The 25,954-nt window shown below is 41.3% G+C and overlaps 1 protein-coding gene across 2 annotated transcripts; it reads right to left on the reverse strand.

Annotated features, from left to right (window-relative positions):
- Positions 1 to 25,718, reverse strand: nek1 (NIMA-related kinase 1). 2 transcript variants are annotated; one of them, XM_069679600.1, is made up of 36 exons: positions 25,673 to 25,718; positions 25,101 to 25,249; positions 24,909 to 25,005; positions 24,696 to 24,793; positions 24,389 to 24,472; positions 24,234 to 24,301; positions 24,052 to 24,138; positions 23,550 to 23,604; positions 22,460 to 22,660; positions 22,294 to 22,366; positions 20,769 to 20,920; positions 20,528 to 20,593; positions 20,146 to 20,205; positions 20,018 to 20,065; positions 18,771 to 18,851; positions 18,437 to 18,603; positions 18,242 to 18,361; positions 18,029 to 18,131; positions 15,508 to 15,594; positions 14,899 to 14,982; positions 14,722 to 14,799; positions 13,448 to 13,543; positions 13,128 to 13,346; positions 12,980 to 13,033; positions 12,627 to 12,867; positions 12,387 to 12,512; positions 12,106 to 12,282; positions 10,794 to 10,997; positions 10,599 to 10,704; positions 10,350 to 10,426; positions 10,046 to 10,263; positions 8,069 to 8,226; positions 6,565 to 6,953; positions 5,342 to 5,475; positions 5,111 to 5,243; positions 1 to 801 (listed from the first exon to the last, which is right to left on the reverse strand). In XM_069679600.1, exons 2-36 carry the CDS (start codon positions 25,215 to 25,217, stop codon positions 788 to 790), a joined length of 4,272 nt encoding a protein of 1,423 aa, XP_069535701.1. In that variant the 5' UTR covers positions 25,218 to 25,249; positions 25,673 to 25,718; the 3' UTR covers positions 1 to 787. The 2 variants fall into 2 exon arrangements, with proteins under 2 accessions (XP_069535701.1, XP_069535702.1); XM_069679601.1 differs by lacking the exon at positions 15,508 to 15,594.
- Positions 25,719 to 25,954: the final 236 nt, after the last annotated feature.

The following is a 25,954-nucleotide window of genomic DNA, read 5'->3' on the forward strand; positions in this document are numbered from 1 at the left end:
TTCATATAAAGATTTACAATATTTATTTGACAATCAAATATGAATTATTGTTAACATCTTTACCATTGCTTACAAAGTCAGTTCAAGTCTCTGCTCAAGGCATCACACCCACCACTCCACCGCCTCAGTCTTGCTACAGTACCCTGGAAACAGTGCAGTCCCACGCCAACATGTGATTTAATCGGGGTTAACAGGAACAGTAAGAAATCTGGAAAATGTTTCATATTTAACTGCTTGTTTGGTGAAAAGAGCTGTAAGAAAAGGAGGTTCAACTGGTTCTGAGTAAATTATGGTTTGTTTGTGTTGACTGTGACCTGCTTTTGAAGCTATACGGGCGAGTATGTGACATTTAGAAAGAGAGCACCTGAGAGGACCAGACCTTCACCCGCCAAAATAAAATGCTGATTCTCACTAAACCAGCGACCAACTAAAAACACAAGCAGCTTTATGCGATTAATCAACATGAACACGAGTTTCATTCAACTACAGACACAAACTCTGATGAACATTTGACGTTAACTTTGGTTAATAAGAACACGTATATGATAATGCACTTCTGAATGAAAACAGGTGAGAAACAAGTGTCAGGTGATGATAGTCAAAGTAAGAAATACAGCCTCGAGTGTACTACTTATTCATCATGCAAGTGTGCCTGAAACACTGTTAGATGCAAGGCCGCCACTCTTCATGCATAGATCCTTCTGCCAATGATGTGCGTCATGGGAAGACGTCAGATAGCCAGCAGATTGTCATCGCTGCCAGCAGCCGCACAATGTTGTCCCAAACATCATTCATCATTATCTAAGAGAGGAAAGAGAGGAGAGAGAGAATTATGTTGGGACAGATAGGTCATTAGAGGGTCAGAGGTCATTGTTTGGACCATGTCTCTTTCATGAACGCAAACACACATATCTAATCTAATTCTTGTGATGCAAAGTCAGCCACACCAAACCTTTAGCTAAATTCAAGCACAGTTTAACCTAAACATTTTTAGCTGGGCTCTAGACTCGGCTCTAAGGGTGGCAATGTCCAGTCCAGTCCAGTGCGTCCATTACTTACTTACTAGGAGCCACATAGAGCAGGCTTAAAACTTTCCTTTTTGATAATGCTAATAGTAGAGACTGCAGGGGGACTTGACACACTGAGCTTCTGTCTCTTCCTCTTTCTATCTGTATGCATGTTTGTCCCATTAATGCACGTTACCAACTTTATTTCTGCCTGGGAGTTTGTGAGCTTGCTTGTCTCGCAGGCTCCTGTGGATCGTTGTTGCGGACCGCCTGCTGCTGCGGACCTGCTTGACTCCAACTGCAGCAATTATTTATTTATTTTTTAAAGATAATTTTTGTGGCTTTTGCCTTTTAAGCTAGAGAAGCTGAAAATAGAGAGGAAATGTGGGGAGGGGAGAGTGGGGGATAGACCAGGTTAGCCTGCGAGCACTACACCGAGGACTGTAACTGTATCTACCAACTAAGCTAGACTAACCCCCCTGCTACATTTATTCTTATCAATCATTCTTACATCATCATTATAGTTGGTATGGCTAATATTAGACATATTTCTACTATTATTAATGCCATTGTAACCATATGTTTGTATTATTAGTCCATGGGCCAGACCAGATATCGGTACCATCTGAGTGGGCAAAACCTTACTTATCCTAAATCGTCTATCGTGTCAATATAAGCAAATTAAAATATCAAAGCCTTACAGGAGCAGCTTTTCATATTTTGTGAGCATTTTCATATTTTCCGTTATTTGCGACTTAGCATGATTAGCAAAAAGCACAGAAACAGCCAATATCTTATAAACAGTGATGTAATCTTGAACCTAAGGAATCTGAAACATTGATAAAGGTTGTTCACATTAATTTAAACAATGTGTTTGAATGTGCAAACACATTCTGTTGTTTTAGAATAAAAAATGCTGCTTAAATGAGTACTTATAGGGTGAAGTGGGACATTAAGCTTAATCATTTATGGATATACTAACATCCTACATACTACAGATCAACACTGAGCTCATCATAAGCAAATATGTGATAAAAAATATATAGCAGCCATGACATCTCTTCAGGGGACGTAGAACACATTCAACTCTGCAGTGAACTGTGATGGTAAGTAGCTACATAGTATTCTGTGGGTACCAATTTGTAGTATGCAGTTGTTATATAGTTATGAGATGCAATGGTAAATTAGAATTTAAAACAAACCACATTCATATTCATCTTTTTTTAATGTGATTTATGTGATTGCCATTACCTCGAGTAAACCAACGTGGAACAAAGTCCCAGAGAAAGAAGGAAGCTGGTAGTGGAGCAGGTAAGTCTACAAGAAGTTCTAAGGTGTACTCAGGCTGTGGCTCAGGCTAAGCAGGGACAGTGGATGAACTGAGACAGTGTAGAGAAGAGGAAGCTCAGCTGGAGGGACCTGTGGAGTGTGGAGGATAGTCATACCATGTTCCTGATAGGGGCTACTTACGATGTGCTGCTATCACCCCAGAACCCAAAACGTTGGATAGAGGGGGAACCATCGTACCCATTGTGTTAAGAGACAGACACCTTGAGGCATATTCTGTCAGGTTGTAAGATTAGTCTGTCACAAGGTTGGTACACATGGAGTCATAACAAGGATTAGTAAAATTCACAATTTGAGAAAAAGTGTCTGTAATTAGAAAACTGATGGCACTGATTCTGACCTGTAAATCTGCCAAAGGTAGCTTAAATATTTGTGTATTAGATATTTTTTACTTCAAGCAGTACTGAGGAGCTTATTACAAGTATCTATAGATGGCCAGCAGTCCAGGGGGGATAGAAAGAAAGAAAGAAAGAAAGAAAGATGATTTCAAGTGAAGACACTTTCCTGATTTTGAATGACAGCAGTCCGTTACTGTAAGAGGTGATAACCACTAATAAGCTGCCACTCAGCAAGCTCTATCATATCAAAACATAATCTAGGGATGTATAGGAATTATAAAATCACAACTACAATTTTCCCCCCCAGATGGTAGCGATATGTTACATTTTGGGTCTTGGCCCATGGACTATATTTGTTGCTGTCTTAGTTGCAGTGTGTATGTCCACCTCTTTCTCCATCTCTCTCTTTCTGCCTCCTTCTGTCCCACTTTCTTGACTGTGCAGCCTCAGCAGATGTCTGTTCACCATCAGTCTGGGCTCGAGGTTTCTGCCTGTTAAAAGTTTTTTTCTTGCCACTGTTGCAAAGTACTTTCTCATGTCATTGTCTGTTAATGACATGAGAAAGAGTACGATCCGGACCCTCTCGATGCTCTTAACGTAAAGTTTCCTGAGATAACATTTTTTGGTGCTATATAAATAAAAATTGATTGATTGTTTTGTTTATTATGTATGCTATAATATGCTATTATTATCGGTGGTGTGCGTATTCACAGGAGCTTCAGAGATACCTGATAGCTGCAACATGGATTGGCCATGAAACTTTGTATAAACATCGAGGTAGGCCTGCAGGATACGAGGAAAATCTGCTATGTGCATTAATTGTTCAACATTATGATGGCGATATGCTCTGTAATAATTAAAAAAATAGCGTGCATGTAAGTTATAACTTACAGTTCCCGTGTATTTTGCTGTACAGCATGTTTGTCACAGTACCTGTGTTTGTTACATGTCGTCTCTCTTGTATCTAAATATTCCAAATACCAGAAGTGCTGTTCTTTTCACCATAAGGTTTTTGTCAACCACTGTTTCCTCCCTCCTAACCTCACGGTCAAAACCATATTGGCACCAATTAATCTGAGGGTAACTGACGACGCTGGGGCTTCAACTGACTGGCTAAATGGTGTGAATGCATTGCCACAGTATCCAGGGCTCCATCTGGTCAAATGTTCGCATGCTGGGTGTAATTGAATAGGGCATAAATTTAAAATGTGTATTTTATTCAGTCTTCTGTGATGCGTTTATTGTGCATGTTCATATAACTATAATGATGAAAATACAATTTATCATGCAGCCCTGATTCAAGGTCCCTGAGGGTAAAGACGGCTGACTTCATCTAAACTGTTAAATATCTCAACATCACAGTGTTGGGTCGGCACAGACATACTGTAGGTACAGATGTTTGTTCACCTGTTTATTTCTATTTATGATACTATTGAGTTATACGTCATCCTTTGTTTCTGTATAGATAATACCTGTCTTGTTTGGTTAATTTTATTGTGCTAAATAAATAATAACCAAACATTGGTACAGACATGGCTCCCATAGGAGGTTTCTCGTGACTCTTCCTGTAGAGTGACCATCAGGTGTGCAGTTTTCCAGATCAAATATCTCAACATCTTCATGTCCCCAGCTGGATGACTGTTAACATCTTAAATGATCCTTCATTTTCTATGCACAGTGCTATGATCTGTTTAGTTTTAATTAAATCAAATAATCAAATACATGCAGAACTAATGGCATTCCCATCAGCCTGAGCAGCACTTCAAGTTTAGGGTTAATCAGCATTCTGTTGTGTTTTCTGTTAGATGCCTCAAAAATACTTCAAACGATCCTCATCGTTACGGCTGTATGTGCAGGAGCTTCAAACCGCATCTCCCACAGATCTTGAGATAGATTCTCGAGGGAGATATGCGACATTTGCATCCTTTATTTCTTCTTCTGAAGACAGTAAGAATAGAAAACAAAAGAATGTATCAAAAGAGAGTTTATCTGAAGACTGCTCCCATCCTGAGGGAAACCTGTCAAACTCAACAGCAACACTCCCCCGCCCCTCTTCTCTCTGTATCTGCTGTGGCCTCAGCCTGACAACTGAGTTAGCAAAACAGACGGACTGTTTGTTACAAAGCAGTGAAGAGAAGTAGATGTGAAACAATGTGAGGAAAGATGATAGAATTTAGAGATTACATTAGACACTAGCTGTAATCGGACAGAGCTCTGTGTGTGGGAAACCACTGAGGACACTTCAACACTATTGCTTACCAAATCAAATAAAAGAAATACATTTACCTCTGTGACCTAAACACTCAGGGAGAGAGTAATGTGGGAAATAGAGTTTCAAATACTGTCATTAAAAAAAGCTCCAGTTAAAATGATGAAAAGACATCCTCACTAAACTTAGAACCGGCTACAGTCACCAACCTTCTTGGTAAGCACCGTCTGCCATCACGAGATGGAGGATGTTGGGATACAGATGCTGATGCTCAGTTCCCAAAATGCTGAAGACCAAACTGGAGCCCAGGTCAATATTCTCATCTTCATCTTCATGTATAGCCTTAAATGTTAAAAAAAAAGAACAAAACATCGGTTTAATAAACCTGTTAATCAGCCTTATGTTCAAGCATTTAATATTTAGAGAGAAACATTTCACACCTTTATCTTGTTGTAGGCCTCAATGAACTTCTCAAAGCCCATCTGCTGCTCCAGGTTGAAGCGAAGCTCTTCCAGACGGCTGAAGATGCTGTCATGATGCGCAGCCTCTAAGCCGTGGTCCTCTCCACTGCCATCTGTTGTCCAGCAGGATTTATCAGTTCCCACAACAGTGCTAGACTTACTGGGGAATTCTGGTATTTTAAAACCTGGTCTATTTTAGGTACAAAAAGTTTTGGACTTCAGCAAACAGCCATAAAGCCCTGTTTTGGCCACCGACAGTTTCAGATTGTCTTTCAAAGTGTCCGGCAACATTTCAGGAAGATCCCTACAGAGACAGACATCAGGTATGATCCTTCTTTTTTTTAAAAGCCGTTCCATCGCTCTCTTGAAAGCCACCAGATTCCGACTGAGGGACGACAGACTCTCCCACTTAGCCACAGCTGGAGTAGGAGTCTACATTGGCCTTGGCCTATTTATTTCTCCATGTTTCTCTCTGTACCAGAGCAACTGTAAATAAAGTATTCCTGATTCTGAAAAAAAAATAATATCACACAACCAAAAAACAGATCATGGCAGCAGCTACCATGATCTGTGAGGTAAAATGAAGAATGTTTTCTGGTGGCTGTGCAGACAGGGCTGTGTTTCTGGTGTCATTAAAAGCATCCTACTCATTAACAAGAACGTGCCTCTCTGTGGGGATCCTTCCTGTGATGTTATCAGACACAAATAACTACAATTTGAGCCAACCAGAAGAAAAAAAGACAAGCATATTAAGTGGACGGACTTTGATTGGGCACATTTGCCCTGAAAGGTGACGCCGCTGGCATAGCAGCCCATCTTACAGCCGAAGCAATCTACTGGACCAAGTTCACTTTTTGTTCCTGTTAGTCATTTAGATCCCAAAATATATCAAAAAAATATGTTGAAAAATATCAAAATTCCCCTTTAGGGTCTCACTCAGTCTGACGGTGCTTATTTTATTACATGGCCACTTATTAAAGGCATGAATCATGGGTCATAAAATATTAATTCAACATTATGTTCAAGCTGAAGTAATTTGCAAGCTTTCTCAACTTTATTAACCATGGGTATTAAAATTATATATATATATATATATATATATATAGGATATAAAAATAAAAGTCATGCAAAAGGGTTTGTTCCTACATTAAAGTAATTTATACAAACTAATGTAACATAGTTCACAAACTCTTCCCTCGTACCTGAATGCCACTCTTCATTGAGCTGGCTGTGATTGCTGTGGTTCTCCTCTCCCACACCGTTGGAAAGCAGCTCCCCTGCTTCTTCATCACCAGGACTCCCATTAGAGCACTCCTCATCCTCATCCTCGTCTTCCTCCTCCTCGCCTTCTTCCTCCTCATCCTCCTCTTCTTCCTCATCCTCATCATCATCCTCATCCACAGCCATCTGGTTGCTGTCCTGATTCATCTCAGCTGCTATCCTGTTGAAGAGCTCATCGTCTTTGCCCTCTGGAGGGTTTCCATTAAAGTCTCCTGCACCGACCTCTGCAGAACTCATCAGCCCTCCTTCGTCCTGCAGCAGTCTCTCCATGGAGGCCCGGATGTCCCGCAGGTCTTCATCCTCATATGCACTAGGGAACAGGGAATAGTGTTAATAAACTCAGGGCCTAATTCAGAAAGGGGTTGTGCGGCCCCTGCTAAACCTGTGCAATGAGACAAAAAGACAAAAACAGGTCCTCTAAATCTCAAAGAAGACACAAAGGGTTAAATGCACCGCCAAACTGCACTGCAGAGCTAACAGCGTCTCAGTGCTCCGCTGCTGTTTGTGTGTATTCAAATCAGCCATAATGCATCAACTGGGGCAAATTTGACGATTGAATGTATATTCATAACCATCTGCAGAGAGCTGGTAGTAGCTGCAGTGCTGTATTTATAAGTGTTGCCACTGATCAAGACAATTCCACCTTAGTGGAAAATGTTTTATTGTCAGTAAATGCAGTCTTAAAAAATATTTTCCCGATATAATTATAATCAGGAGATCAGTCGGTCCGTAGCTGTCTGAAGCTCAACCCCGGCACATACAGGCACACTTTTTCAAGACGTGTGGAGATGCTCAGGAGCTGCTACACGGGACAGGGGTGATTATATGTGGACGACCTTCTATGGCACGCTCGCTCAACGAATGAAGATGCGTTACAGACTAGTAAAACTAGTAACACGCCTGTCGAGTCTGGGCTTTACAGTATACCGTTAAAAGAGCTGCACCCTCCTCTCCTTGGTCATCATCGATCTGTGGAAGGAGGTGAGCTCCGTCAGTGTGGAGCTCAAGTCATGATGTATAGTGAGGCTCTGCGCAGCCAAGACTGGAGGTGCAGACAGCTCCTCTCCACAACCAGACACAAAACCAGAGCAAACTGCAGAGATCTGCAACGTTTTATGGGTGTGTTTTCACTGGAATACCATCGAGCATTTTGCCTTGGCCTTGAGACAGAGCAATTCATGGTGCTATCATTGGCTGCAATCCATTGTTTGTGAATTCCCTCTACAGGGCTGCAATTATCAGGCTGTATTTTCAGTTTTTAGCAAATAAAACCAGCTCTTAAACAAAGAAGGAGGATCATAATTTAATCGTGACTGATATCTTGCCTTTACCCTGATTATGTTAGATAACAGAGGCTAATGATTTGCTAAAACTGTGCATCCGTGTTTCTTTTTACTTCTGAGATGTTATCTGTGTTATTCTTACTCCTCAGTCTCTGATTGGTTGTCGTCTTTAGCCGCCTCTTCTAGGTCCTCTATTTCCAGGTTGTTTTCGGGGGCAGTATTAGCATCAGCAGTCACCGCAGCGTCCTGCTGAGAGCTGAAGAGGCGACTGAGGTCGGGTAGAGAGCAGGTCCGCAGCATCTGACAGAACAATGCAAACAGAAAGAGGCTCAGACAGGAAGTCTTGATTGACAACTCGGTCATCAAATGTGAGAAGAAAAAGGTCAATTATATAAAATCAAGTGTGTGAAAATTATGCAACACTGAACCAGGGGAGGCCAATAAAATGTGCTCTGTTACTGGATATATTTTTTTATTGAAAGTACCCCTCAGAATAAAAGCCAGAAACAATCAAACCCTTACTAGAATCAAACCCACCTCGTTGTATACCTGCACTAACCAGTGAGGAGTTGTATGTTAAAAATATTTTAAAACACCTCGGTAAGTAGGCCGACAGTAAACAGGAGAGGTGGCATCACAATCATTTAAAGGAGTCTCTCTCTCTCCGTGTTTTCCTGATTGTCAGTAGATCCTTCTCCGGAGCAGAACAAACAGGTACACGTCAGGTGTAGTGAGTGCAGATGGTCACTAATCAATCATGTAAAAAAAAGAAGGCAAAACAATAGTGGGGGTGTGAGTGGTGACCCTGACCATCTCCTTCCTGCGATATCGCGTTCACAAGAATTGGGCTCGAATAATGATGAAAAGTGTTTTTTTTATAAGATATTATGACTTCACAATGATGTTGACTTTTGACCTTTAGGGTAAAAATCCATCGTTTTATCCTATTAGATATTTGTGTGTCATAATTAGTGTATGAATTCTGGAGTCATTCCCAAAAATACTTTGATGAGATCACAGTGAGAAAGACCTTCAAACACCAAAATCTAATTGAGTTTTAATTTTTAATTTAAATAAATGTCTTTATCGTCGAATGAGCTAACGCAATGGTGATGCAGCCTATGGCCCACTGATGACAAGCGACGTCCAGTTAGTGACGCGTTTTCCATCAGCTAGCAGTGGTTGGTCTGCCAGAGAGGGTAGGCGGAGCTAAGCGGCTGCTTTTCCGCTCTCTGCATGTGTTGCGAGTAAACAGTAATCTACTATGGCTGAACAAACAAAGAAAAGATGGATGACTACAGATACAACTTCAGAAATAAGTCCAAAGAAAAAGAAACAAACTCGACGCTCAGATGAAGGGAAACTGAAAAGGAAAGCGACCGTCAGCGAGGAAAATCAAGAGTTACAACCGGAGCCAACCTTGAACGTCACACATGCAGCACTGTCTGGATATCTGGGAAGTGTGCTCCCTCAGTAACCGTTTATCACCACAGGTGCCGCTAAAGAGAACGAAACTGAGATCTTCGAGATTACCACTTAAAGTGCGTAATTTGTGATATTCCCTCAAGGTGTTCCTGAAATATCTTATTTATGACGATGGAACGAACAAGCAAAGACCAAACCATAATGCCTTTGACCATGGCTGTCACTGGCACAGAGGAAGAGAAACATACTGACAATCCTAGCCCATTTATATTCAATGTAGCTCTTTGTGTGAAACAATGTAGAGCCGGGCTCTGCGGATCTCAGTGTCCCTGATGAAGGTTATGAAAGATATAGGTTGATGGATGCTCTCTCAGTCCTATCAGACCCACTGCAGGTACAGCGGATGTGATTAATGGCTCTGGCTCTATTCCAGACCCCCTCATTAATAAAAAAGACTGAAGTCCTCCTAAAAATACCTCACATACCCCGACATCACACCAGGCATAAGAGCAGGACTGAGCTTCCTCAACCCCTGCTACAGCTGTTCTTCCCCTGGTCTCCTGATCCTGAATTAAATAAGGTCATAGACCACATACTGTTGATGTGATGATTTATCTAACTTACGTTAATCCTCACAAAACTGATTTACTGTAAAAAACAAAACAAAGTGTATTTACATAATTAAAGTAATCACCTTTGGGTTGTTGGCGTCGAACATGCCCGTGGAGAGGCCGATGAGGAGGGCGTCGTGGTGTTTGGAGCGCAGAGGTGAGACGGAGCGCGAGCGAGAGGCCAGAGAGGAGGATGATTCATCCATGGAGGACTGAGCTGAGAGGATTGCAAGGGCAGCAGTGCGCCGGTGGGCCGGGGAACACAACTTCATAAACAGGGGCTCCTCACACTGTGCTGAACCTGAAAGGGGAGGGGGAGGGCAGATTTAATTAAGATACGCTGAAAAAAAAAAAAATAGCCTTTGACTCACTTTAAATTAATCTCACCGGAAGAGTCAGTTGGTTTCTCTGCACTCTTCTCAGCCTCCTCAGAGCCTGCTGGTCTCGTGATACCCTCTGGTGGCCTACGAGAAAAATACACTTTAGCTTTACAAACATGTTTTTTATCTTTAAATATTTTTAGGAAATGTCCTGTATCTATTGGAGGTGCTCCACAATGGTCTTGTTTACTTTACTCTAAAGGTTAACTCATATTAGGGTGAGTGAACGAATAAAGAAATAAAGATGAAAAGTCACATTGGCTGTTTGGCTTGCTGCTCCCATGCCTGCTGCACACCAGTGGGGGGATGCGAGGCCTGTTTGGGCGTGTCCTCCAAAACCAGAGACTCCAATTCTGCTGGATCTAAGAGAATTCAGAACAGATAGGATTGCATTATACCAAATATAAAGCTGACAAATCCAGTCAATATAAAGGTTGAATGTCATACTGACCCTGAGGCTCATTAAGGTCTGGAGGCAGTGTCACTCTCTCTACTGCTCCGTCCACAGACAGTCCCTGACGTGAGGCCTCTGTGGTGACTGCACTCTGCTTCTGAGCGTCTGGGCCCTCGACCACAGCAGACGGCGTTGGCTTAGAAGGCAACACTTCTTTAGGTGTCTCCACAATCTCAGCTGCTGCTCTCTGGATAGACTTATCTAAGAACAATATGACATTATAGGTTAGTGAATAAATAAGCAACACTTTCTCTGAAAGAGCACACTTACAGTAAAAAAGAAAAAAACTTTGTTTAAACTTTAGAAAAAGTGCTATAAAGGTAGAGTTCATTTAGCATCTGTGTGCATTTGTGTATAGCATGATGTTGCTTGGTGTGATCTCCAAACAAACATCCATCTATCGCATGGAGCCAGCTGTCATTGGGCAAGAGGCGGAGTTACACCCTGGACTGATCACCTGTCAATCACAGGGCTGACACAGAGACAGACAACCTTTCATGCTCACATTGACACCTACGGGCAATTTAGAGTCACCAATGAACCTAACGAGCATGTCTTTGGACTGTGGGAGGAAGCCGGAGTACCCGGAGGGAACTCACGCATACACAGGGAGAACGTGCAAACTCCACACAGAAAGACTCACTACGTCCGAAGTGGGATTCAAACTAGAAACATTCTAGCTGTGAGGCAACAGCGCTAACCACTGCACCACCGTGCAGCCCTAAACTAACATGCAAAGCTGTGAGTGTTTCATTGCACTGAACATTTTCAATTAAATTAAGGAGGTAGTTGCTCTACAGGGCTTGTTTGAGGTGCTGTGTGTGGAGGAGTGTATGGATGCTTTTCATTTCTGATTTTGTGTGATCTCTAAAAACGGTTTGATTTTCAATGAAATATTATTACTCTGAATGGTTGCATCGATTTTCTTAAGTATACTTTTATGTATCAACTCTGATGTGTCAAGGATTTTATTTTGGCCTCACTTTTAAAGGAAGCGTTTAGTAAGTTTCTTTAATATTGATTCCTTTTTATCTCTGTTTAATAATGTTTGATCTTTGCCTCTACTTGTTTTTCTTTCTATTTCAACACATTGCATCAACACCTGTCATCTAATCAAATTTGACATAAGTCATCTTTCACTGAATGTGTGTTGTATTCAAATAACTGATGGATTTAGGAGGGCTACACAAAACATCTGCCATGTTTTAATCAAATTTACTTTAGAAACAGACAGGAGAGGTATGTCTGAGTGCTGTTTGTACTTAGCCTTTTTGGATGGTAAGAACATTAAGACTGAATGGAGATTTACCAGGGCTAAGGAACACTTCCTCAGAGATGGTGATGCTCTCCAGCTGCTGAGTGAAAGGCTGAAGCTCGGCCTCCTGAAGGACTCGCAGCACCTGAGAGTCTGGATTCGCTCCCCACACTTTCCGAGGAGCTTCTTCATGTAGAACACCCATCTGTATAACTTCACCCACTGTTTGCTCTGAAACACATGACACATATGCACACATACAGAGTGAGAATGACATTTTAATGTGCCTGGCACAGACTGGAAATCAAGAAATCTGCATGTGTGATCTCACTCACCGATGGTCGGCATGCACGTCTCCTCTAGAGTTTGTCGGGCTACAGAGAGGACAAGTGGTACTCCTGCATCCCACTTCTTCCTGTCTCCAGCAGAAGATGGTCTATCATCTGGAGATGCTGAGGTGGCTATAGAAAGAATTTTGTAGGACAAAGCTGAGTGACGTATCCCACAAAACCTTGAAATAAATGTAGGACTTTGCGATCATACAGGACTTGCGCGTTTTGTCCTGCTTGACTTACTGCTCGCTGTTGCACATGTTCCCTCTAAGGTTTGTTGAGCGACAGGAAGTACAGGCAGTTCTGCTGCGTCCCACTTCTTCCTGTCTCCATTTGAGGAGGGACGTTTCTCTGCGTCGGCCTGGTTCTGTTGGGGAGCAGGACTTGGGTCTGCAGGAGGTGGAGGCGACTCCTCCTTCTCCTCGACTGGGCTCTGGGCCTTGAGGTTCTGGTTAAGTCTGCGCAGGATCTGCTTTTTCTCACTCTGTTTAGGAAAAGCATTTAGTTGTGTCATCTTTCTTAAGATTGATCAGAATACCTCTGATTGAAGTCCACTGTTACTTTAATAAATGATTGCTGACATGTCAAACACTCACCTGGATGACAGCAGTGGTCTCTGGCTCAGGCAAGTTTTGTTTCAGTGGAGTCATCTACCAGACACAAAATTCATAATTGATATAGGAATACAGCTGCAAAACAATACAATGACATATGTTGTGATAAACTTCGTAAATGTATACTGACTGCTCCAACATTCTTGAGGGCAGCAGTCATGGATATGGCGGAGATGGAGGGTTTGGATGCGGGCAGGTCTGGAGCTTTGGCAGCTATGTCTGGCTGAGAGGGAGCGGGCTGTTGAGGAGGACCGTCAGAGGTAGAAGATACTGATACTGCTACTGCTACTGCTTCTGCCACTGCTATGTTTCCTGCTGCCATGCCAACCTTCACCCCCCGAGCTGCAAGCTTTAACAATACACAATACTCAAGATTAGATTATACTTAAACCACCGAACCTTTAAGGCCAGGTATTGCTATCAATCAAAGAATATCAGGGTGGAACTTACGTGGTCCTCCCAAGCTCTCTTTTCCCTCTCATGCGCTTCTCTCCTCTTCTTCTCAAGTTGCTCTTTCAGCACAGCAGCACGAGCATTTGCTTGGGCCTGGCAGGTACATACAAATATACACATGAAGAAGAATAGGAATGTGGTCAAGCATGTTTTTAAAAGATTAAAATAAGAGTTCTGTCCAATTGCAGTCAGCTAGTTCCAATAGCAGATAGCACCTTACTTGTCTTAATGGCATGCTGTCTCATACAAGGGGAATTACAGTAGTTTCAACCTCGGCCCAAGTCTAAGTGGCTATTTTTCAAATAGGTTTTGAAATTGCTCCAGTAGGTAGCTTCAGACCGAAGCCGCGAAACTGGCTGTGATTGCGGCAATGTAGATCATTTTTTTAAACCAGAAACAAACGTTATAGCTCCCTTAAAAGCCACCAAACTCAACGGACAAAAACAGTAATTTTACCTTGGAGAACACTGGAGAAGCTAGTTTACTGTTTCCTTGAGCAGTTAGTTTGGTTAGTTTGTGCGGTGTTTCTAAAAGGTAAATCCCAATCTAACACACAATAACACAGTCACGGCAGCAATAAGCCAGCAACTCTGATGCTCTGCAAGGTTAAATGACCTGTGTTGTCCATGGCTTTGAAGAGAGCAATATAACGGCTGTTTCTGGTTTAAAAAACAAAACATCTTTGTTTGTAGGGATCCTTTCTGTAATACTGTCAAACCTGTAGAACAACAATCCTGTTAGTGGCAAAAACTACAACATTTAGCAAAGTAATCATTAGTCAACGATTGCATTGCAGCCATTGCAGACCATGGTGTCTGCATGCAGCAGCAAGGCTTTGATGATGTGACAATAATAGCCCTGTTTTATTTTCTCTACACTGGTTGGTTGCCAGGAAATTGTTGGATTGATTATAGGACTGCACTGCTTGGCAACAGGGCCCATGTTGGGTGAGCATCAAACTACATCTCTGAGCTCATTAAAATAACCGAGAGAGGCTGAGGTAGTCTGGAGGGGAGCTGTGGATCACTTCAAACCCAGGCTAAGATTGACACACATTAGCTTTTTCTTTCTGTGTCATTTAATTATAATAATAATATTACATTTTATTTGTAAAGCGCTTTTCATGGTACTCAAAGTCACTTTACATAATTAAAGAAACAAAAAAATGTTATTGTTTTTTACAATCTGGTCACTGTGTCAGAGTTTTCGGTGAGCTTAGTCTATGTCGCTCCTGTTATCATCTAAATATAGCATATGGTAAAATGACTCACTTTTAAGGCCTCGATCTTCTTCCTCCTGAGCTCTGCCTCCTCGCTGGATTCCTGGCTGTCAGAACCATCGCTGTCGTACTGAAACGCACGCAAACAGAATCCAGGAGACAAACTGTCAGAGAAACTTGAAAACACCCTTTAAAGCTGCGTTCAGCATCTTAGAGCGGAGGGTCATACCTTCTCTCCTCTGAGTCGGGCTTTGATCTGCTGACGCTCATTGAAGTTCTGCAGGCGGATCTGCCTCAGTCTCGACAGGTACTCCTGAGAACAAATGCAGAACTGTTACATACTGCATGACACATACACCTGCACAAGCAAACAGCTTTCACACCTGTGGTCCCAGAGAAAAACAATTTATATGAACACTTTCAAAAGACAAAAAGTTTTACTCACAATACAGTATGATGTTAAAATGCAACACATCAGCATTCAGCCAAAATAAAAATAACACTTTTCTTACATATTTCAATTAAGGCAAAAAAAGCTACGATACACAACTGAGGAGGATGCAGATATTTGAAATGGGACATTATGCATAATAAACAAACAGAAACAATGGTATTTATTGTTGAGGAAAACAACAGGCATTATTGGGAGGCAAAATAAACACTGGAACAGCTCGGACTGGACAGTGGAACACCACATGTTGTGCAGGGAGTGGACATGAGCTGCTGGGTTGAATTATGGGAGTGTCAAAGGGACTTTTGTGCAGACATATGAAGGAAGACGAGCCAAGCCGGACGGGAGGCGGATTGTGAGGCCGGGCATTCAGGCCTGATCTCCTACCTCCTCCTCTTTGTTGGCTCTGGGCCTCCTGCACCGAATCGAAGCGGCCCGGCTTCCATAGAGAGCTGCCAGGTTTGTCCGAGTGCCCTGTTTATCGATCAATTCAACCAGATTTTAGAAGGACAAAGCGCCTCACATCTAACTGCCACAACAGTGATGAGGGGGCTCCAGGAAGTAAAGCTGCATCAATCAATATTTTTATATTGACACAGAATCAACTGGCCACATGTTAGTCAAAAAGAAGTCAATAATAATAATAATGAACCTACAGGAAACTGTCACCTGTGAACTCTGCAGATATACAGGATTTTAGTCTGTGTTAGTTACCGATTTATTTCAGTCTGACCACTCCCTTTCCTGCAGCATGCAGCTGCTGGTTTCAAAGCAGTAAACCTGCCCAGCATTATAAAGCAGACAGAGAAAGTAAGCAGCCAGCTGTTTAACAAAGTGAAGCATCTAGTCAGCTAAAAACCCAGAAATGTTTCTCTGGGGTTGTTACAGAACAACGACTGTTTAAAAGATGTGGATGTAGCTTTTTTTGTTTTAAAAGCCAATGTTAAAGCTGCATTCCTTTTAATGACCAACAGGGGGCGACTCAACTGGATGCCAAATTAAGTTAGAATTAGTCTCTATTTACAGATTCTACATTGTAGAATAGTCTACATTGTAGAATCTGTATGCAGGGACGTGGATTTCCAGGAAGTGTTCTGGTTTCCATTTGAACTACGCTTGTAGTCCGAGTAATATTGAACAATCACGTATCAGCAGGTTGTGGTGTATGCAAGAAAAACTGCATGTGGAGAGCAAAAGCAGGCGGAACGTAATCCGCCGTATTGCCATCCCGGCTCCCATCAGCGTGATCTGACGAAGATTTAGCTTCTTATCAATCTCTATAAACAGACATCTGCATGCTAACAGCTAACAATCTGCTCTAGATCTAAAATTTAACTTGAGACGAATTCCCTTGACGCTGTCCACACGAAAGCCGTTCAGCGTTCTGATTTCCCGACTTTCTCGAATGCATCAGATTGATCCGACCTCTGTTCAACAAATGAGCATTTTAAAAGTTTTCTTCTCCTCTTGAGGACAGACCTGACAAAGCTTGAATTTTTACTTCTTACAAATCTGCATCATGATGTTGAAATTTGGGCAAAGACATGTTAATAACGAGTACATCACAAGAACACGGTTTCTCTTTCTGTAACAATGCAGCACGCGGAAAAGGAAGTCTTGACGGGAAGTCGTTTATCACTTAGCGCCCGTAACGTTCACTGGTGTGCCCAGAGGCGATATCGTCTCAGACTATAGTCGATGGGATCTGAGATTGAGTTAGAATGTATAGAAGTCTGTAAGTAGATGAGCCTATGTGATTTATTACCTCAGTAAACATTTTCCTAATGAGTTTATGGTCTCAATTGCTATTCTGAAGTCTTCTTTTATACAGCATGGTGTTTATTTAGTAAATTGTGGTTAAGTAGTTCCCTGGTGGCTACATCCACTACTTTTATACAGTGTATGGTTAAGATAAAACAATCCAGTAAATATTGGATTTAGGTTCATCAGGCAGCCAGAAACAAAACGTCAGTGGGATCATGATGTTGCTCTATGACTGCTGGTTAAAGCACAACACAACACATTATCTTTAAAGTAGGAATAAAATGTCATCTTGTAAACTCGCTGAAATTTAAAGTAAATGTTAAAGTTTATAGTTAAAAAGTTGAATTCAATATTTTTTTAACACTAGGGGAGGCAAAAACAACCCACAGCCACACTTTATGTACTCTTTATGTATGTTAGCTAACTATTGCACACATACATAATGAGCGGAACCAAAACAAATGGGCATTAAATTTTAATCCAGCATCTCTCTAACTAGCAGTGTGATTGACTGGAGACCTGTCCAGAGTGGACCCCATGTCCCAACAAATGTCAGCTGGGATCACTCCAGCTCCTCACAACCTCTAAGGATAAGCAGTATAGCTGAAGAGTGGATGGATGGATCTCTCGAGCTAATCAAATATTCACTTTTCTTTAAGCTTTTTGTTTGATGTTAATAGTTATTGCAGCCAGGATAAAAAAAAGACTAAAATTTACCAGTGTTTGGACACAAGTCTTCTGCAACAATTTTTCCCTACACAAGTGCTCCTGCCACGGTCAGCCTCTCAAACGCTGGTGTGCATTCCTTTCCTTTGAGCTCTGGTTTGTTTCACCAACTCATCAGAAAACTTTTCTTCACCAGCCACTGAATTTCCTTTCTTCAATGCTATTTGTTCTAGCTTACAAAAGGCTCAAGGTGAGAGCAGGCCTTTCATGGTTTCACATGGTGTTGACAGCTCTCTACAAACCAGCAAACAAAATGGAGCTTTAAGATTCTTGTTATTCACTAGAAATAAATCATCTTGTGCTTTAAAAAATGTCCTTCCTAGGATGTTAGGGGTCGTAAAAGATTCAGCATTTCAGTTCCAGAACTAAATATTTAATATGTTACCCTTAAAATAACAGTGTAAGTAAAAGTACGTACCAGCTGTCCTTCAGCGCGGACTTTGTTGAGCATGGCTTCTCTCTTCCGCTGTAAAAACTCCTCTACCTGATAGGCCCGTTCAGGAGCCATCTGAAACCGCTGCCTGAACACAGAAGGTAGTAAATAATACTTTAACAACTTTTCACACTGTTAGAGGAGCAAAGAAGCAGAGCTTCAGTTCTGATATGTAGCATCGTATGCTGCTTGACTGACCTGCTGATATGGGCTTGTTTAGAGACATGCTGCAGCCTCTGGAGTTCTCTCTTGATGGCGTCAGGGTTTAGGGGTCGGGCAGGGCCGTTGGGTAGTACCGGGCCAGCAGCAGACGGCACACTTCTTACACAGAGAGGTTATGCAATTAAAGTAAATATTCAACACAATAAATAAAACAGAGACATGTGGACTTACCGACTGGGACTGCCCAGTCCTGCTGAGGATCCCTCCCTGCTGACGCCTTTAGGCTGTGGTTTTGCCATTTGGTCCAGAGCGACGTGGTAGTGTTGATACAAATTTTTACTTTGGACTGGGGCAGGACCCTGACCAGAGCTCGGGACAGCCCTCTTTCCTACAAAACACTAAGTTAACAAGGCAAAAAGGTTGTTGTGAGAGAGAAGAAGGAGCTGTACGACACAAAGTAATATGGATCTGCCATGTTTTAACGATACAGTCACAAAGAATATGGAAAGACTTCGAATGTAATAATACTTTCTATCATTAAAACAGGAAAATGGGCCTCCCTTACCTTCCTCTCTGGGCTGCTGCCTCCACTTGAGCTCAGGACGTGCTTCCAGCCTTGTTCTCTGGCTTGGTTTATACGGTTTATCTGTTAAACATCAAGGTTCTTATTCTTAGTTTCAGACATAAGTTTGGTAGGCATGTGTTTGCTCATTTGAGATAAATTTCTGTCTTTGAACAAGCCAGTCTCATTTCTAGGTAAAGTACAATAAATCAGGATTACTTTCTTAAAGCACAATCTGCTATTCTCCGTGAATTCCAGCGTGTATAGCCCATAGACTGTATAAAAAGATGGATGACATGAGAGCTCCCTAAAAGTGAGCCAAACCCTCTCTATCGCCCCCTGCTGACTGGCTGCAGTATAGGTCATAAAGCCCGCCTCCTCCATATTAACAGATGGGAAATGGGTCAAACTATAAAATCTAAATACACGTGTTAGTTAAGTTTTAATTAGATACTTGATGCTATAAAAAAGGGGGTGTAACCTCATGATTGACAGCTCTGCTGACAAATGTGGCTCCAGCAGCCGATCTGTTCCGGATTAGCAGAGTAGAGGAGGAACGAGGAAAAAGAGACGCAACTAAAACGGTCACTACTGTCATTAAAGTTTCCGTATCTGTGAACTTTTGCTTCAGACCAACACAAGAAGCTGTTCTGCTGTTAAATACGCCGACGTGTGGGATCTTTGCCGGGGTTTTTTGTATGTTAAGTGTGTGTATTGGGTAGCGGAGGTGACTAAGGCAGCTCCACCCATCGATCTCTACTTAGCAGCTCCGGCTCCAAATGACTTCACCCGGGCTAGATGGCAGTGCCTGTCACAGGGGCTATTTTGGCTTCAATTTTATGCAATGAGAGTAGATGGAAATACGTCTTCCATCTTTATATACAGTCATTGGTATAGCCTCATTGAGGATAATTGCACAAGCGTCTGATACTAAATTTAGGCACATTTTTGCAAAAATAACAGACAAAGGTATTTATTTAGTAAAATTAATAACTTTGTAAAACCAACGACACCTGATTTTTATGTTGCTTCCCTTTTACGTAACAAGTTTAAAGAGATTTCTGGGTTCTTTGACACTAGATATTTTTATTTATATACTTGCGAGGGACATTTTATTTTGTCCTGTTGGCAGATAAAATCGTGAGTTTAAGTTATATTTTCACCATTTTATTGCTGATGTTTTGTGGGTTATGATTTTATGCATAAAAAAGAGAAATATCTGACTATCAAAGAGCGAATAGAACACCCACCTTTTCCTTTTCGAATCTCTTCATTTGCTCGGCTTTCAGCAGGAACATCTGAGGGCAACACAGGTCAGGAAACTTATAAAAGTGTAACAACTATTTATTACCTGAACGTGAGGATTCAATTCACCCACCTGCTCTCTTTGTTTCCTTTCTTTCTCAATCAGCTCCATCCTTTTCTTTCTCATGCCATCCTGCAGAGGGAAGCAAAAGCATCTCAATCAGAAAGAGACATCTCGAATAACCCCAGACTGAGGCTAGAGACAGCAGGACTGCTCTGTCACTGAGCAGGCAGGTGAGAAGGGAAAGGTTGGTTAGCCGAGAGATAAATAAATCTGGCACAACACTCTGAATGGGCCGAAAGCAGAAAACAAAAGGATATAGGGATTGAGCGTTATGAGAGGAAGGAAAACTAAAGATGCTGGGAGGAAGGGACCTTCATGTGGGAGTAAATGAGTCGAGTAAATGCAGGAAGTTGAAGAGTAAGTTTAAGTTATGTGGGGCTCTCAGCTGTACCTCGTGTTTTTTCCTCTCTTCCTCCACTTGACTCACTCTTCTCTGGGGGGCTGCTGGGAGAGGGGCCTGAGCAACATATGACACTGGGGTTCAGAGGTTGCAAACAAACTATGATATAAGCAGCACAGACTCACACAGACAGATGGGAGAAGCCTCCAATGTGACACACTAGGAGCTCGACATCAAATAGAGCAACAAAAAATGACGAGTGAAGCTCAAAAATCAACAACAATCTACAAACCGGTTTATGCTTCACGGCTGGTTTCCTCTCCGCAGGCTTTTTGGCTGCTTCTGACACCTTCCTCACAGTTAAAGGCACTCCGTATTTGCTGGCTGGTTTGGTGATCTTTTGGGCTGGGACGAGTGGTATGGAGCCAGGGGCAGATCGCTTGGCTAGCAAGTCAACAGCAGAGACAACGTGAAAATGTGCAAAGCAAACAAAAAAACACTGTTTAAAGTACTGCTTATCATGAGGGGTTCTTCTTACTGGTCTACAAAGTGTAATAATAAGAAACATTTAAAAATCTATATTTGCAGTCTAAGGTCTGTTTATCACTTTATGAAACAGGGTATTTAGGTTGAAAACACAGAGAAATAAACTACATTTTCACAATAAATCGATCGGCCATTTAGTTAATAAAATCAACTTAATAACTTGTGAAAAATGTTCAACACAAATTTTCTGTTATTGTTAACTGATTGCCACAATGGAGCTGAGTTAAGGTACCATTACAAAACATTTCTTCTGGGAAAACATTTCACTTTTAGTGTAAAGAAGTAATAGGAAATACTTTTTGTCATTTTTGTCACCATTTTCCAAGAGCGTCATTAGAAGTGCTATTCTTCAAGACAGGTCTGATTAACCGGATATAATAATTATTATTATAACTTTATTTGTACAGCACCTTTTTAAAACCAAGTTTACAAAGCGTTTTCCATAAAACAAAAACAACGTCAATAAAAGAATTTAAAGAAATCAAACAAATCATGGGTTACATGTGAGGTATACAGGTACAACTAAAAACACGTGATAAAAACAGATGTTGGCTAAAATAATACGTAAAATCAGGGCAAAGGCAATTAAAAGATGCTTTACATAAAAGCCTGATTATAAAAGTGTGTTTAAAGAAGAGATTTAAAAGATGAAACTGGTTGTGCAGGCTTAATTTCCTCAGGCAGGCTGTTCTACTGAACATGAGTCCTGACAGAGAAGGCACAGTCACCTTTTGTCGTGGCCTTGCCAGAGGATCTTAAGCTGTGAGTTGGCTCCGAATAAGTTAAAAGGTCAGAAATATAGCCAGGGGCCAGACCTTTCTGTGCCTCATTAAAATCTTAAAATCAATTCTAAAACTTACTGGTAACCAGTGCAGGTGTGCTAAAACAGGAGTGATATAGTCTCTATATTTTGTGCCAGTTACAATTCTTTATTTTATTCTCATTTTGGACGAGCTGGATTTCTGGCTGAGGCAGGTGTAAAGAGAGTTGCAGTAGCCTAAACAAGATGAAATAAAAGCATGAATTACCTTCTCTAAACCAGCGTGACAATAGGATATGAACATATTCTGCGTTATTTGGTAAGAAGATCAGTTTTAAATAATTCAGAGAGGAAAAGTACAGACAGAAGCAGCCACAGTGAGCCGAAAAGGGATGCAGAGAATGCGCTCTTGCTGTGGTTTGTGATGTCATCAAGGTAAACTACTTGACCTTGCCTGCATGGCATGGCTCAAAATCACTACTTCTCCTCTGGAAAACACATATTTGCTTACCTGGTGGCCCCTGCACTGCACCCACTTTAGGCTGCTTGTGTAGAAAACTATGATGGAATTCCTGAGCAATGATCTGGAATCAGGAGCAAATAAATATCTGTACACTGAACACAGTTTGGTTCACATCCATTCTGAAACTATGAAGACAACTAACTGTGTACTGTACCTGTGGTGTGAGGAACTTCTCTATCCTACAGGTCAGGAAAGGTTTCTCCAGTATGCTGCTGACTGATGGCCTCTCTCGAGGGTTGCGTTTAAACAGTTGAGCCAGGAGAGATCGCAGTTCTTGGGAGTAGTGAACAGACACAGGAGGGTATGAGCCCCGGATGATCTTCAGGACCAGGTTCTTCATGTTGCCAGCCTCAAACTGGAGAGAAATAAATGTAGGAAGTAATTACTGAGGGTAATCAAATGCGATCATGGAGTAAAGCAGAGGTTATTAAAAGTGAACTACGATATGTATGAACCATGATTCTATTCGATTATATTTTGTTATGTAAATGTCTAGTAGCTCAAACAAGCTGGCAGATACGTGGGATGTAATGGCAGCAATATTATCTTTGGGAACAAATGCTCCCAATCAAAGTACATCCACGAACAGTACTTGTTTTGGCCACTGAAAGGCTCAGATTGTTATTCAAACTTTTTGACAACATTACGGAAAGGATCTCAGAGATACACCATATATTTAAGATAAGAAACCCCTTCTTAACTAGAAAAAACATTAAAGCTATTAGACTCCATTGACAAAAAGAGTCATTTTACCATGCAAAACAAAAGGAGCTGCTGGCCTCAATCTGTTAGTTTGTTCTGGTAATTCTGTGGCTTTGGTGTTTTAATAATTAGCAGATCCAACACAACATTTGTTAACACAAAATAACACAAACAAACAAACCAACAGAACAAAGCAGCGGTAGAACTCCTCTATTCTGCGAGGCATAAAGGTTTTGATGGCTGGAGTGATACGAAGGATGTTTCTGGTTTCAAAAAGAGCATCTTACTCTTAACAAAAAGGTCCATCTCTGTAGGGATCCTTTCGTTCACACCAAGCACTTTTAGTGGAAGTTCTTGGAAGGGGTTTATTTAACATGAAGGATAACATTGCAGCCATTACAGCCAGTTTTGCAGTTGCAAGTCTAAGTGTTTTGTTGAAGCAGTTCCAAAACTAGCAGTATGTTAGGGTGCATTGAAATGCTGCATAAGAGAAACATCAAATCTACATTAATTAGTAAACAGCTCACACACAGAATACTTACTGCATGCTTAAGAGTGCACATTTCATATAGGACACACCCTAGGGCCCAAATATCACTGCAGAGGGAGGGAAAGTGAGAGGAGAAAGCAAACAAACGGAGAGGCAGGGATAAGTTCGGGGATAGATTTACATTCATAAAATAATTTATTAACGACTACATTTCCTTTGTGTATCATTTACTGGAATAAAAGCAACGTCATTGCTGAGAAAAACTCTGTATTAAAAATTGAGATACAGTTTAGTTCACTCCATGGTTGTAACTAAAGAGGATTAGATTACATGCACACTTAACATAGTTAAAGAGGAAATCAATACTTTTTTCCGGCTGCAGCTACAGACTGGCAAGTTCACTCAATAAAGGAGGAGACATGATACCTGTACATCACCCACTTCCAAGTCATGAATGTTACACAACTTGCTAAGGCAGAGCTTGTCTCCTAATTGCCTTTTAACACCACGAATGATACACACTTAAATTATGATATTCCAGAATACCATGTTACCTTTTGTTGTTGTATGGTTTATTTTCGCAGATCTCTGGTGATAGGTAATATGGTGTTCCTATACATGTTCTTGCCAGTTCCACAGTGCTGCAATTGAGAGAATGTAAATTGTGTTATGTTTTAATATTACCAAACCTCTTTTATAGAAATCTTGAAATCTGTTCAAATGATAATTTAATTACCTGTTCAGCACCCTCGCAATTCCAAAGTCTCCGAGCTGCACAGTCCCATCTTTTGTCAAAAATATGTTCTGTTCATAAATAATGAAAAGACATGTAACTAAGACAACACATGACAAATAAACAACTTATAATCCCAGAGACGCATGAAGGAATACCTGTGATTTAATGTCCCTGTGGAGGATTTTTCGATCATGTACATGCTTCAGTGCAAGACAAATCTGCACAAACCAATTCAAGATCTGGAAAAGTGAAAAGAGAAGTTTGTAAACCTTCCTTAAACAGATTCAAGATCTAATTCCAACGGAAAAACAACCAAAGGATGAACGATCATCCATTCTAAAGAGTATGATTACATTTTAAGACAGAGGAAAAAATACGGAAATAACAGCAGCTAAAAATGATACTTCACTGCAACAGGTATGTCCCAAATATCCATGATTGTTTCAAAAGTGAGTAACTTACCTGCTCCTCTGAGAAAAGTACTCCTTTCTGAGAGTTGATCTTCTTGAAGAGGTCTCCACCCTCACAGTAGTCCATCACAATATACAGACAGCCCCCCTCTAAAAAGAGTTTTAAAAGGCATTCTAATAAGTCATAATACACACCTTCAAGATATAATTGCAAGAGCAGTAGTTCCTTCACCTAAGGGCTAACATTTTTGGATTGTGTGAATACCTTCAAAAGACTCCTTATATTGCACAATGTTGGGATGACTCATGTTGGCAAGGACAGCAACTTCTTTCCGAGATTCCTGCCTCTCTTTACTAGACATCTGTTGGAATAAGGAACGAAGAAAGTGATAGAGCAACGTAGCAAAAGCGGGGCACACATTATACAGTAACTGCTAAATTATACATGGTAACTTACTCCAGATATGCCAATCTCCTTGATGACATATTGGCGTCCATCCTCTTTGGATTTGACAAGGACGGCCTTTCCAAATGAACCTTCCCCAATTTTCTTCACCTTTTCGTACTTGTCCATGTCAGTAGAATAATTGGCTCCTCATGCTGGTTCTGCAGAGAGATCAAAGAACATATTACAAAGCTAACTTGTGCTCGAGCTGACTAGGCTTTGAACATAAATCCAAGTGTTTAATGAAGGTAGTATTGTAAAGGCAATTATATGTTCCTATATTATTAGCGGCGGTGATGACTATTATTTGTTAAACTGTAAATATACAGAAATGTCAGCTCATAAAAGTGATGCTAGACAGAAAAGGTTGTCATGCCTCAGACGGGCTGTGATGCTGAGACAACACACAATACAGTTGGCAGCAAGACAGCTAGCGTTACCGTTATATAGCAGTAAGAGAAAGATAGAAGAAAAAGACTACACAACCTAAAATATATATCGTGTGAATAATTGAGAAATACAATCAACATAGCTCACTAGTTAGCAGTAAATTGATAACATTAGGGGGCTAACACTGGGCTTACCATTAGTGATTTTCGCCGCTGTCTCGCAGAGGCTCTGCTACTTGCTACAGCAATCGCGCTCTCTATCTAACTACAGTCCTCTTTTTGCTGTATTTTGATTGGCCACCTACATTTTTCTCGATTGGGGATTGGTTTGTACAGCGGTCCGTCATAACAGTGACTGACAACCCTAGACTCCACCCCCAGTGGGGCTGTTGCTGTGGACATTTTCCATAGCAACCACAAGCCAACCGTGAAGGAGTGGCGACCATGGCAGAATTTGAACCGTGTTTTTCATCCAAA

This window comes from Semicossyphus pulcher, unplaced genomic scaffold, assembly GCF_022749685.1.
Source record: "Semicossyphus pulcher isolate SPU_LCO1_2020_fin unplaced genomic scaffold, fSemPul1.0.p SCAF_4, whole genome shotgun sequence".
Lineage (NCBI taxonomy): Eukaryota > Metazoa > Chordata > Actinopteri > Labriformes > Labridae > Semicossyphus > Semicossyphus pulcher.